Here is a 14344-nt window from a genome sequence, read left to right on the forward strand (position 1 = left end):
TGCTGAGCCAAGTATCTTCTATCCTTATATCTGTATCTGTGCATTTAGTTTTTGTGCCTAAATGTAGGTACAAAATTGTATTAGTTTACCAAGGTCCTTTTTACTTCTGTTCCTATTTTGCAGTGTGTTAGTTACTGCTTCTAGTTTTGTATCATCCACAAATCTGATAATAATTTTCTCTGCTCCATTGTCAATCATTGATAAAAATATTGAAGAGCACTGGGCCCAGGACAGAATCCTGCAGCACTCCCCTTGAGATATCCTTGAGCGTAATTTTACAATCAATTATGAATCCATCAGGCAGTGCTTCTATCTAGTCCATATTTAGTCAGCTTTTTAATCAAAATATCACCTTATCAAATGTTTTGTTGAAATTAATATAAATGACATCCAGAGCATTCCCACCATCTATTAAACTAGTGCCCTGATCAAAAAAGGATATACGGTTAACTTGGCATGATTTGTTCTTGACAAATTCTAACTGGCTCCTACTAATCACTGCATTGTCATCAAGATACTTGCCAATAGATTTCTGTATAATCAGTTCTAATATTTCTCTTAGTATTGAGGTCAAGTCAATTTGTCTATAGTTTCCTGGATCATGCTTTGCCTTTTTTGAAGAAAGGGGCAATAATTGCTCATCTCCAGTCCTAGAGTTGTCTTTGACTTATGATGTACCTATACCTATCATACTATTTTCTTGGCAAAATGTATTCAGAGAAGGATTACCTCCACCTTTAAGAGTGTCTGCTTGAGCACATATTTGAACCTTGATCTCTCAGAGTCCTAGTCTAACATCCAAACCACAACACCATGCTGGCTTTACATTCAGGACTCCTTTTTTTTTTACACGGGGCTGGATACTCTGGGGTAGCAAAGAAATCAGTTGTTCTTACTCCAAATGATGCTTAGGTCCTTTAAATTTCATGTGTTCCATAATCTCATGAAACTGAGACATCATTATGTACATGGTTATCAGAGCTGTATTCAAGCATGTTGTTCAGTTTTAGCACATCATCAGAAAACACTCAAACAAAATCATGAAAGAGTAACACTGTCTTCTCAATGAGTCTTACTTCCAGGTAAGCAAGTTCAGAAGTGTAGCCTATACCACTTCTACAGATGGTCTTTTTCACCATGATAGCAGAGAACAGAAAAATATCTGGTCTTCCCAATGGCAGCAGGAAGGCAAATCAAGACACCCAAGAACATATGTACTTAGATGGCTCTTGAATGATTTCTCATACCAATCAGATTTCCTGCTTCTGCACATTGTGGTATTATTTTCTTTCACATTGAGTGAGTGAACTTTGTAGCAAGTGTACAATTCTTATCTCTATAGGGATGTATCCTTGTGTGTGTGTGTGTGTGTGTTATTGTATGAGGTGACTATAAAGCCTGGGTATCCATCTTCTCTGCACACCCAACTGGCATTAGAGGGACATGGTTCTGATGTCAGTAGCATTTACTTTAAAGCTCAGTCTGAACTTTAAAGTTGATAACTAAAATGTTGAACCCAATCTTCAAAACTGGTTCAGCACTTTAGATAGGTTTTTTTAAAGTTTGGACTCAAATCCTAGGTGTATTCACATAGCCACATTGACACTGGAGCCACTAGGATCCAGTGCCAGGTCTCATTGGTTCTGTGAAAAGTTATTTGTTTGTACATTGTACTTTCTCTGACTCTCAATATCTTGTATTTAACTCTTTATGAAACAAGAGATTATCACGCAAGGTAAGGAGGGATCACTCCCATTCTTACCCCATCTTAAAGTGGTCCTTATTGTGTCTGCGCTTATCCTGTGTTTCTCTTGTCAGTGATACCCACAATTGTATTAACAGGAGTTTCCATTCATACAAAGTGAAGGGGCCATGTCACTTCAGTGACGGGAGAAGGACTGGATAAGCGCAATGTTGCCTGAATATTTTAATGCAATTACGTGATAAAGACAACTTCAGAACAAGATAATGACAGATGTCATCTGAAAATCTTTGCGTGATCATGTTATAAGACAGGGTAAGGACAGGAGCATTCTATCCTTTTTGCCCCATGTGATAATCTCCACAGAAAATGCACATTGGTCCAAAACACCCTGCAGAAATAATCTAGTTTGAGATCACTTTAACTGCCCTGGCTGAATGCCAGGGAATTCTATGATCTGTAGCTTTTGAGACATTTAGCCTTCTCTGTCAGAGAGCTCTGGTGCCACAATAAGTGACAGTTCCCAGGATTCTCTAGCACTAAGTCATGGCAATAAAAGAGCTCTCAAACTGTTTTGGACCATTGTCTATATCACATTCACAGGCACATAATTTTGTAATTGGCCCGGTCCAGATGGACGTGATAGGACATCCTCGTCACGTCTGAGGGGCGGCACTACTAGACACCCCTCACACATGACGAGGGCATCAAAATGGTGGTGCCCTGTACCGACATCATTATGTGATGGACACCTAGTGTCCTCACGTCGTGTCGCCATTATGACATTGAAAGTGTGCCATTGGCGCACTGCGGCATCATAATCACGTCGCAAGAAGAACCTGATTTTTGCGGGTTCTTTTTGTTCCGTGGGGAAGTCCCGTGATCTGGAAGCTGTGGCTTCCCCGCGGACCAAAGCTAGGCACCGTAGACCGTCCTTTTTGGACTGTCTGTCTCGCAGCTCAGTTACACACACACACACACACACACACACACACACACACACACAGAAAAGGTCCCTGGAAGATCATAAGGATTCATCCCATGTAAGATTACAAGAGTCAACTACCTTGCCATCACTTGAATGCACCCTCAGTCTTCAAATTTTGACCCTATATTCTTTGGGTATGAGAGGCTGCTGCCCTCATAACTCATGTTTATACTGTACATGTTAGGCAGCCTCTCAAACTTTCCATGTGGTATCTTAGCACAGTTCATAGAAGGAAAAAACAGAAAGTGTGTAGTAATTGCACCAGAAGACTTGTTCACTAGTGCCAAAGGTATGGACATCCACCAGTCCAGTTCAGCCTTTTACAATCCCCCTCCTCAAAACCAGTTTTGATCCATGGACTGAGAGAAAGCTGGGGACATCTTGGCAGTGTCACATGCTCAAGCCAATGGGTGCCATTTTTGGTGTCTCAGCCCACCCAGTTTGAAACACTCAAAAAAGGTGCAGAATAAGCCTCCCTGAGCTTATTCCAGGAGTGAATGATATGAAAATATTTTTGAATGCACATAGGTCAGCACCATAAATATTACACATGTCTGTCCTTGCCCTCATTTACATTCAAATAATTACAAAGTATAAAAGTTGCAGAGATGGAGTGTTGCTGAAGCCCTCTAGAATCACAGTCTTAGTTCTAAACTATATCTTGTACCATAGCTGAATATGATATAGCCCCAGTGTCTGCTTCAGCCCATGATGTGTGGATGCTATTAACCCAAACTGATGCCCAGTGAACATACTAGGTACTGAGAAGAATCATGAGAGGAATTGGAGGGCCAAGGTAAGCTACCTAGGGAGTAGCAAGTGGTGGAAAGCTACTTGTTACTTTGTGTGCTTGCAGTGAGTGGCAACTGTTGGATAAATGGATAAAAGAAGGCAGAAGGCTATTTGAGGAATGGGAAAGATAGACACAACTGAGATGAAGGGCGGTGGAAAGGATGAAAGAGAAGAAGCTGGAATACTGCATCCAGTTCTGGGCACCACAATTCAAAAAGGATATTGACAAGCTGGAGCGTGTCCAGAGGAGGGTGACCAAAATGGTGAATGGTCTGGAAACCATGCCCAATGAGGGGAGACTTAGGGAGCTGTATATGTTTAGCCCAGAGAAGAGATGGTTAAAATGCAAATGGGAAAAATCTATATTTTAACGTCACCTGAACAACCTGTAACTTTCTTCTAACATTTATTCTTTGGCAGGGTTCACAATTTTCCCAATGAAGAGGATGCTCCATGTTGGCTGATGAACAATAATAATCAGGAAGGGTCTGTTGAAATTGATGGCAAGGGGAGGACGAGACGGAGCAGAACGGAGCATGAACTCTATTGTGGTGACAGCTGCTGCCTCTGTGCCACTCTCATTAACATCCAGCACAGCCTTGTGAACAACCTGTAAGGAGAGAACATTTTTATTGTCCACAGATCATGTGTGTGTATGTACCCGCAAGTTGCCTGTCAACGTATAGTGACCTTGTTAATTTCATATGGTTTTCTTAGGCAAGGGATACTCAGAGTTGGTCTTGCCAGTTCCTTCCTCTGAAATATATTGGCCATCTCCCATCCAAGAACTAACCAGGAATGACCTTGCTTAGCTTCAAGATCAGATGCTTTTAGGATATTTCAGCTGGCTCCATATGTCAAACCTGAATATTCCACAGGTGACATAGCTAAACCTTTGTAATAATTGTGGTTGTCATATAGTGGTAGCTGATGGATTCCTTATCAAAGAGGACAGTGAATTTTCTACAAGTTTTAAAGGAGTTATCCAAAGTCTTAAACCATAGGTTCACAACTCATTTAAAATTTAAAATAAAATCCAAATAGATTCACCGGCTGAATGACATGGAAGGCCCCAGTATCACTGGTCTCGTATAAAGGATTTTCTCATTACAGATAGCTAAAGGAGCAACATAGTCTGTTGCAATCATTTTATTATTAATTTTATGAATAGTAGCAGTAATAGAAATAAAAGTAGAAATAGCAATAACATCAGTGCTTTATCCTCCTTTCAGACAATCTCTGTGAAATCCTGCCTGTCTCTACTCAGATATAAGCCCTATTAGGTTGGATTGAAATGTCTACAAGTTGCTTGTTTTAGGATATAAGGCATACAAAAATGGTTACCTTGTGAAAATATATATCCATATGTGAATATTTTTGTTAAAAAGATTAAAGCTGGTGTGGAAATGGGATGGAACAGAGTGAAGAAAAAATACATGCAAAAGTGATGCAGACTTACAGACTGACTTTTCTATCCCTGGATTTAACTGTGTGACGCTTCTGATCACAAAATTGTAATGGCTTCCCAGAAGGAGAAAAGAGAATCAAAACAACACCCACTTTCAGTGTTATTCATATTCTCCCTTATGGTCCTGAGAAGTAATATTGTTGTTAATAACTGCTGTCAAGTTGACTTCAACTTATGGTGACCCTATGAATGAGAGGCAAATCCAGCTGTTATTTGGAATGGTCTCCACCTTTGTGTAAAACATACAGGTTCCCTGATAGGTGACATGTGGAAGTAGAGCAAAAGTAGACAGTTTTAACATTAACAATGCACTGGGGGAAAAGACTTTTAAAAAAACAAAAACAAAGCTACAAATAATTATTCGAATGAAGGGAAAGGGCATAGCCATATTAAGCAGCAACCCCATTCCTATACTTACTTTAGAAATCTTCAGATTCTGTTCTCCAGTAATTCCAGACAGATCAGCGGTATCATTAAAAACAGACGTTATACCCATTCTTTGCAACAAGTCTTTGACATCATAAGTTGCAGAAATTGAAAATTTTGGGATGAGCAGACGTATATTCCTAGTTAATGAAGCAAAAGAAGAAGAAAATGGCCCAAATATTCAGTCATTAGGAATGTAATTTTTCACTAGATTTCTTATCAAGGCAAGCAATGAATAATTTTAGCAATTTTCTACTCACTACAAGAAGAATCTGGTACTTATTCTGAACAAAATTTGCAGTATTGTTTGCACAGACAACAGCATTTTCTTTCCAGAAAATAACATTTCTATTCAGGACTACGCAGAAATTGCTCTTTCTTGTGTAGAATTAACTGTTCTGTATGCAGCTCATCTGTGTGCAAGTATTGTGAAGAATAAATCCCAAATATAGCATTTTCTTTCTTTTTCCTGTACAGGAAATATTTGTGTGTTGAAATATTTTCTGTGTTTGTGGAAATTTTACACAGAATAAGCCCTGAATTACAAAGATTCCCATCAGTCTGGGATACTTCCCATGAGGATTTCTCAACATTCAAGAAACCCATGTTTTTCAACCATTTTAAACAAATAATTTTCTAATAATTCTTTCCACTCATATCAATCTCTGATTTGTTTTTGGCTAACACATATCTAGGTTTCATCGTCATCATACATCATACTTTGGACAATACTTTTAATATGATCATTATCAACAGCACTGTTTTGACATTTAGCAGAAGCCTGCATATGTGTTGCAAATCCCTCCCCCCAAGCAAAACAAAATAAACCCCCCACTTTCTATCATATGGATGATAGAGCTGGGTTTTTTTCAATCTGTTATGCAAACTATGGATCAGAAGATTTTCATTGCTCTGCACATTGAAAGTGTGCCCTCAAATATGAATTTTCCTTCAGTCTTCAAATTTCTAACATCACAGTAGCTTAAAACCTCAGCTGAGCACTTAAAAATGCAGTTCAGGCATTGAAAAAAAAAGTGCAGCCAAAGTTATAGGTACGCAGCAAATATGAGTTCCAGGTGTAAAAGGTTTTCAATGCATGCAATGCCAGAAATTTGAGGACTCTTGTAAAATTTCATGGTGGGGGGAGAATTCTTCTGGAGAGCATTGTCCTTATTTTGTCCCAACCATTGTCAAGTCATTTTATCAAATCAGTTCATACATACTAAATAATAATAATAAAAAAAACGAACAGCATTTAGAACAGCATATAGAAAGAGCTTACTCATGCCTAAAGGATTTTGTCCATTTACTCAGAGTTTCTTTTACTAAATTGCCTTCCACATGTTCCAGTTTCCCCTCATCTGGCAGAATGAAGAATGCTGTAGCATCTCCTTTGTAAGGAACCTCCACTACCCAGGACAAGAGATCACCATCATGGAAAAACTTGTAGTAGCCTTTTCGATGCATCATGTTGACTTTCACAGTAGTGTTTGCATCCACAAAGAAGTCTTTTTCCCTGATGAAGTGAGTGTCAAAGGGGTTTTGCCAGTATGCTTGGAAGGGGGAAAGAATTTGGTAACACAATAGTGTGAATATTTAATGTCCCAAAGGCAATGCTGTACCCAATAGTTATATGTTTATCATACAAAGCAGAGATAGCCATGCTCATTCATAATAAAACAGTCAGCCAATGTAGGCCCAATCAATCAATTGCTGAATGGTAAATCCCATTGAAAGGTAATCCCACTGATTTCATGGGTCTAGTTTAGTTGAGACTAACCATAGGTTTTTGGCCATGATATTTCATACAGAAATATTTTGTTTGTTACAAAAAATGGCTTGTATTTTGCAAAACCCCAAATAGAGAAAAAATTGAACAAAAATCTGAGATCATCTTCATCACCTACTTAGTTATAAATGTGTAACTAAGTCCTGATACAGACTGGCGCAAAGTGCTGTGCTGGGAATGATTTTAGGGCTTGGTAGGGCTGGGCATCCATATGTGCCCAGCCCTACTAGTGGCACCCATGCACCATCTTGCTGTGGCCCCACCCACATGGGGGCACATGACAGTTGTGCCCAGGCATCTGCGTGCCCAAACGGTGCTTGCCAGAAGCAGCGGCATCAACATGTATGAGGATTATTATGGCACTCCTAAAAAGAAGCCGCTTTAGGCGGATTCTTTTTAGGGCGCGCATGGGTGCCATGCGGTGCAGTTTGCTCCACACTGACTAGGGGCAAAAACGGGCACCATGGAGCCACCCATCTGTATCCCCCCCCCTAAATAACAGCTCCTGACCCAGCCCCTCAAACTAACCTTAATACCTAGCAGCTCCACTGAGCAACTTTTGTCTGTTCTGCTGCTGATCAGGGTGCAAGGCTGTAATAATCAAAAGTACTGTAGGATCTCCATCACAATTCCTCATCACAGACTGACTTACTGACTGAAGGGGGCTGGAAACATCATTCTGTTGCACTCTGATCATCATCAGAGCAGACCTTCTTTGCTTGGTGCAGCTGTTGGCTATTAAACTAGGTTTGGGAGGGGAGCATTTACAATTGTGCCAATAATGCCATAATCATAAATATGCAGTACTGGTGAATTTGGAGCAGTTATGGGTCTGTAATGCTATAGATATATAATTACAATACAAAATGCATGTCAAAGTCTTTTACTCTCATATAGCAAGACAGAAAGAGGGAGAGACAGAGAACCTCATTGTAGTTGACAATTTCTTTTTCCAACAGAGTGCTAAGATGTCCTTTCTTTGAAGGTGGTGAAAAAATGTGACTATCTTTTACTTGTCTAATCAGGAGGTACCAAAATTTCACACTACTGTCATGTAAAAATATCACCTAAAATTCTGAAAATTTAGCAGACCATATGGTCAAAATATATAAGAAAGAAGTAAGTATAATATACAATATATGTAAACTTTAAGACTTCTTTATTTGTACCATATAGTATGAATAGTAATGATTCTTGATTCTAATTTCCTTTTCTCTTTTTTTTAAATACAGAACATAGCACTATTTGGGCTATGAATTACGTTTTGTTTTTGTTGTCAGATTTCTTCATTTCCTGACTTGTTCTTTGTTTTTATGGGTTTTTAAAATCCTTTTATGTGCATATTAAATAGATAGAATTGAAAACAAAGGCAAAAGAACTTGCCATTTCTCCAGAATTTTTCATCTGGCTACACAATACAAAGAGCATTAAGAGAAGGGAGGGGCAGTTTTAAAATCTTGAGAAGTGGAAATACAGTACAAAGTTGAGTTACAAAGTTTTGTGTAATATTCAACTCAGATGACTGAGCACTTAACACTTGGGGATGCATTTTTTCAGTGGCATCAAGAAATAAGACAGTGGTTTCTAGATTCAGAGAATCCTCTAGTTACACAAAAGTCTATAAACTTGTACATTAAAATATTTGCTGCCCAAATTGAGCTGGCATTCTATATTGCAGTTACAGATGTGTAACCTAGAGTTCTGGGTCTGTAAACACTTATTGTAAGTCTACGTAAACACCCCCACCCACTTTAACAGCCAACAGCTGGATTGGTCTGTTCAACTGCCAATTGGGGCAAAAGGAGGAGGCTTTGAGCAAGGCTGTGACAATCAGAAACAAAAACGATTACTCCTTATACAAACTCCAGATTTGCATGTTAATTCCTATCACATACATATAAAGACAGCCTTCTAACACTATGTAACAGAAGAAAGGCTGGGGTGGGGTAGAGAGGGAGCAAAATAGCATTGATAGGTTTTCTTTCCTATTTCTGGACAACTTTGCAAATCCTATGTCAGACTGTTTGAAACCGTAAATAAGAGAACACCTTTACCCTTCAACTTACCTTTGAAGAAGATGTAGTTCACAAGAACCATGACAGTGCTTGGGTCAAGTTCGTCAAGTGCATGAGCTATTTTCCCATGAGTTTTGTTCTGTACATAATCATTGATCTGCTTTTTAGCCAATCTAGGGATGCTGAAGTTGGTGGAGAAACCATCAGCTTCATACAAGTTTTTGGCATCTTCCAAAAATGCAGGCAGGAATTTCAGCGATGGTTCTATGAATAAGCCATTCCCTAAATTCACATGCGCTTTGTTATCTGGATGGTTAAGCACATGAATGAGCTGGCGGAACCCTTCGTGTATCTCCTTCTCCTCAATTTCCAACAGATCAAAAGCAAGTCCTTTACGAATCTCATCGTGTGTTTCAGATTTGGCACCTAATGCCAGCAATGAAAAAGCTATTGAAATGCTGAGAGGAGAACAGAAAATATTTTTGCCATCTGCATCTGAAGCAATGTTCTTGTAGAATCGGAATGCAAAATCAGCATTACTTGGAGCTATCTTATGATAGTCTGGAGATGTCTGTCCATGCTGGTCTTCTGAAAGAGTATGCTGATGTTCATGTGGACTGCTATCTTCATGATAATCTTGGTGATCAACATGTCCTGGGAGATGATGACAATAGACTTGAAGACTAGTCAGTAACAAGGAGAGGTTGATGATGGACTTCATTGAGATATGTAAGTCCTCTGTTAATAGCCCCCATAGAAGACATTAGAGGATCACTCCAGAAATACATTGGGATTTTGCAACAGTGATGGATTGGGCCCTACATCTATACATTTACATAACATAAATTATTTACTTTTCCTGTGAGCAGTATGACTTTTAGAAATTAGTTTCACTAAATCACAAGATGATTATAAGAATCTACCCAAACTGTGCTTCTCAATATTTTAGTATTACAATCTTTAAAAATAATAATTCAAACAAGGTTTTTCTGGCATTAATTTTGTAAAATTCACACATTTCTTGGAATTTACATTGAATTGTAAATACTCTAGTCAAACATTTATTAAAAACTATGGTTTTGATATTATTTTGAAATCACTTTCCATATAGGGTTGGACTGGATGGCCCTTGTGGACTCTTTCAACTGTATGATTCTATGATATAGTAAGACTATTTCATTTTCATTTTGAGACTTATATGGAGAGCTAATCATCACCCTCTGAGAAGATTCAGGGTTGTCTCTCAAATTTTTAACATTAGTTTCCTTTTAAAAACAAAGAAACAAAACTACCAAATTATAGGTTAGAAACCAATGAAGTTCTGTCATTAATTTTCTATTAAAAGAACTGTTATCTATGTCAATTTATTGGTACTCCACCATGAATAGGTCCAAATAAATGTTTCCAAAGTTTTTTGGATTCTGATAGTAGAAAATTGGTCAAGAACCTTAGGATCCCATCTCATCTTTTTGCATAGCAGAAAGGAAATCTAACTGACTTGGCCATAAGATAGACCATGAGTCATTTCAATGGACATCTTTTGTGGAAATTTAAAACAACCACTTTGATAAGCAATTGCTGTGCTAAGAATGTATAAAGTTCCACAAAGTCATACTCTCTGAGATGTTGCAGCTGATATTTGTCTTCAGATATCGAGCCTAACAGGTAAATAATTAGAAAATCATATTATGATTCTTATCTTAAAACTATAGAGCTATCATATGGAAAATGGAGAAAGCTTCTTTTCTGCTGCACTAGAGCGTAAGATCCAAACAAATACAATTACAATAAAGAGGGTTATTACTGAACACTGGAGAGAACATTGTCAAGGCAAAATTTATCCATGGAAAGGCTTGCATTCGAAGATGGTAAGCAACTGGAAGTTTTTAAACAGAAGTTGGATGCTCATTTGCCAGGAACAGTTTAGATAATCCAATTATCTATCTGATTTTTGATTAGATAGTTGATGTTGTGGTTTTTAATTATTGCCTGCTTATTTTAACCAATTCTATTTTATATTATTATATATTGTTTTATACGTATTTTGTAGATTGTACACCATTGGCAGATTTCATTTTTATTGATTTGATCATTTCTATGTATAGCACTGTGTACATTTACATGCTATAAAAATGAATAATAAAAATGAATAATAATAATAATAATAATAATAATAATAATAATAGCAGCTGGGGATTCCAGTCTCAGAAGAGGGTTGGAGTAGATGACTTTTGGTATCTGATTTTCAGATACTCTCTGATTTTATGATTCTTCCAAGGATCACATTTATTTTGATGGGTTGAAATTCAACATAAATATATTTCTGCTTCCACAAAAAGCCTCTTCCTTTCCTCTCTTCAGTGCCCACAACACCCAAATAATGTGAACATACACCCTATTCTGCCAATGGAAGCCATCTTAGCTAAATTCCTTTGATTCAGTGTGTCTGCTCTATCTGGGGGCTAACAATATGATGCAGACTAAGGTGATGTACTGCCTACATATGTTTCATATCCTGTCTGATCTTGGAAGCTAGGCTGGGTCAGGCCTAGATAGCACTTGGAGGGGAGATGGCAAAAGAATAGCAGGTGCTGTGGCCTATATTTAAAGGAAGGCAATGCCAAACCTCATCAGAATAAGTCTTGTCAAGAAAACCCTATGAAAGGATTGCCAAAAATGAGAGTGGCCCTCAAGGCACATAACAACAACAAATGTACTATCCGAGCAAGAGGAAGAAGAAAAAAAAATACTTACAGATCATCAAAGGTATCGTAAGGCACTAGTGGCCTATGATCTTCTTCTGTAGTTTATATGCTAGGTTTGTGATCAGTATTCATTGTTAACTATTAAGCAGAGTAAATAGGGACTTCTAAAGGGAGCCAGAGGAAAATGTGATGCAATGGAGTTGTAGCTTGCTTCTGACCTTTGTACAAAGGCATCTATAGTCAATAAGACTGGAGGGGGGGGATTAAACATGAGTGGCTTGGCTCCTAACCTTGCTGCTCTCAAGCATTTATTTCTCAATAGCCCAATTTCTCATTATGGCATTTTATATGCTAGATTGATGTTGCTAATGAGAGGCCACTGTGCCTTGGTGGGTATCATGTGGTCCTAAATTGCTATTATTAGCTTCCCACTTCACCCGCCGCAAGACTGGAGTTGCTGTCACACTGCAGAATTAATGGAGTTTGACACTGGTTTAACTGTCCTGGCTTCATTCTATGGAATCCTGGGATCCGAAGTATGTTGTGGCATCAGAGAGCTCTGACAGAGGAAGCTAATATCTTAGAAAACTACAAATCTTGGTGTTCCATAGCATGGAATTATAGTGGTTAAAGCAGTGTCAAATTGTATTAAATCTGCAGTGTAGATGCAGCCTGGGACTTGGGATAGCTTACACTTAAAAAAGATTGCAATTGAAAACATACAAAAATCATCATTAAAATTAAATTAAGCTATTAATATTATTAAAACATACACTCTAAAAGATTGTAAAAGTTACACAATGCAATTTAAAATAATGCAGCCCTTATAGTCCTTTCTTAAAAGCTTTCAACTCTAAGAGCCTATATGAATAATATGCCTTCACCTGCCAAAAGAAGGACAACAAGAAGGGTTCCATTCTAGCCTCTCTAGCAGGGAGTTCCAAAGTCAAAGGGCAACCAAGAAGGTCGTATTTCATATTCTCATCAGCCATAACTGTGAAGCTGGTGGGACTGAGTGAAGGGCCTTTCTTGGGGATCTCAGGGGCAGGGCAGGCTCATATTGGGAGATACAAGATGGCAAATAGTCTGTTGGTCAAACTGGGTTGGATTGTTGTTGGACTGCAACTCCAAGCACTCCTTACCATTGGCTAGCTAGTGCTGCTGGGATTTGCATTCCAATAACATTTAGAGGGCCACCCTGCTCTATACTAGCAAAAAATTCATCTCCCATCATCTCCCACTATTGGTTATGTAAGGTGATGCTGACTGGAATTGTAGGCTAGAATATCTGTAGGGCAAAATATTTCCCATCCTCAGTGTACAGAATGGGTTTTGCTAGGCTATTCAACACTCTAAGAGAAACACGGAAACAGTATGAACTTCTCTCTCCAGCTTCAAAAGAACCAAACAAGTGTCATGTTTTGATATATCTTTGGAGACTTGCTGCTCTTTTTACAATTTCAATCTCTCCAGAAATCCTTAACAACACTACCACTCTCACCCCTGTCGAGGGCTTTGTACATTTGTCGTTTTATTGCCCAAGGCTTATTTTGCAAGCTGTTTTGCAAGCTAAGTATATTTGGATACATAGTGTCCCTTTACATGAATAGAAGGGTTCCTTCCATGCACGCAAGGGACTGTCATCTAGAAGACACCCAAAGGGTGGATGGCAGCATTACCCTCACCCCCATGACATTTTCCTCCAGCCTCCAGCATTGTAGTTGCCTGACACTGAACTTAAATATCTAGCTGAGCATTTAGAAATACACTTTAAAAGAAGAGGAGGGAGAAAGAAAGTACCTAAGGTATAATAATAATAATAATAATAATAATAATAATAATAATAATAATAATAATAATAATAATAATAATATAATAATGGTATTGCACTCTCTAGATACAAAGATCTTACACAGTTGAGGAGTGACTAGTTCATTTTTGAAAAATAAATTACCAATATTTTTTTTTCATTTTCAGGACAGAAAGAACTCAAGAGTAAACATTTTCAAATGCAGAGAGAAATGAAACTTTGGATCACGTACTCCTTTAAAAGTCTAGGTTTGAATCCCTGTATAATGAGTGATGTTAGTCCTGAACTCAGGTTGCCACTGCTTTTTCCTGCCACACTCCTCATTAATATTTATACAGTTAGCTCAACCTATTACAGTCGGCCCTTCTTATACATGGATTTTTTATACACGGATTCAAGCATACACGGTTTGAAAATGTTTCAAAAAAGTATAAATTTACCTTGATGTTCCATTTTTTATTAGGGACACTATTTTGCTATGTCATTATATTTAATGGGACTTGAGCATACACAGATTTTGTTATACACGGGGGATCTTGGAACCAAACCCCAGCGTATAACAAGGGTCCACTGTATGTGAATAAGGCTTATCACCATGCCAGCCTTGAAAGTTCAAAGGAAAGCCTAGAATGGATTGGATTCACTGTCT

The 14344-nt window shown here is 38.2% G+C and overlaps 1 protein-coding gene across 1 annotated transcript; it reads right to left on the minus strand.

Annotated features, from left to right (window-relative positions):
• Window positions 1-3826: 3826 nt before the first annotated feature.
• LOC121919177 (alpha-1-antitrypsin-like) lies at window positions 3827-12088 on the minus strand. The gene is made up of 5 exons (XM_042445495.1): window positions 11935-12088; window positions 9232-9918; window positions 6659-6929; window positions 5369-5516; window positions 3827-4092 (listed from the first exon to the last, which is right to left on the minus strand). Exons 2-5 carry the CDS (start codon window positions 9899-9901, stop codon window positions 3889-3891), a joined length of 1293 nt encoding a protein of 430 aa, XP_042301429.1. The 5' UTR covers window positions 9902-9918; window positions 11935-12088; the 3' UTR covers window positions 3827-3888.
• Window positions 12089-14344: the final 2256 nt, after the last annotated feature.

The sequence above is a fragment of the Sceloporus undulatus genome, chromosome 1, assembly GCF_019175285.1.
Source record: "Sceloporus undulatus isolate JIND9_A2432 ecotype Alabama chromosome 1, SceUnd_v1.1, whole genome shotgun sequence".
Classification (NCBI taxonomy): domain Eukaryota; kingdom Metazoa; phylum Chordata; class Lepidosauria; order Squamata; family Phrynosomatidae; genus Sceloporus; species Sceloporus undulatus.

Excerpts from the sequence above, each read along its gene's own strand:
- LOC121919177 (XM_042445495.1), bottom strand. The coding sequence starts at position 9,901 with ATGAAGTCCATCATCAACCTCTCCTTGTTACTGACTAGTCTTCAAGTC. Across the intron at positions 5,517-6,658 it reads ACAAAATCCTTTAGGCATGA|GAATATACGTCTGCTCATCC; the intron begins GTAAGCTCTTTC and ends TTCATTAACTAG. Across the intron at positions 4,093-5,368 it reads AGAATCTGAAGATTTCTAAA|GTTGTTCACAAGGCTGTGCT; the intron begins GTAAGTATAGGA and ends CTCTCCTTACAG.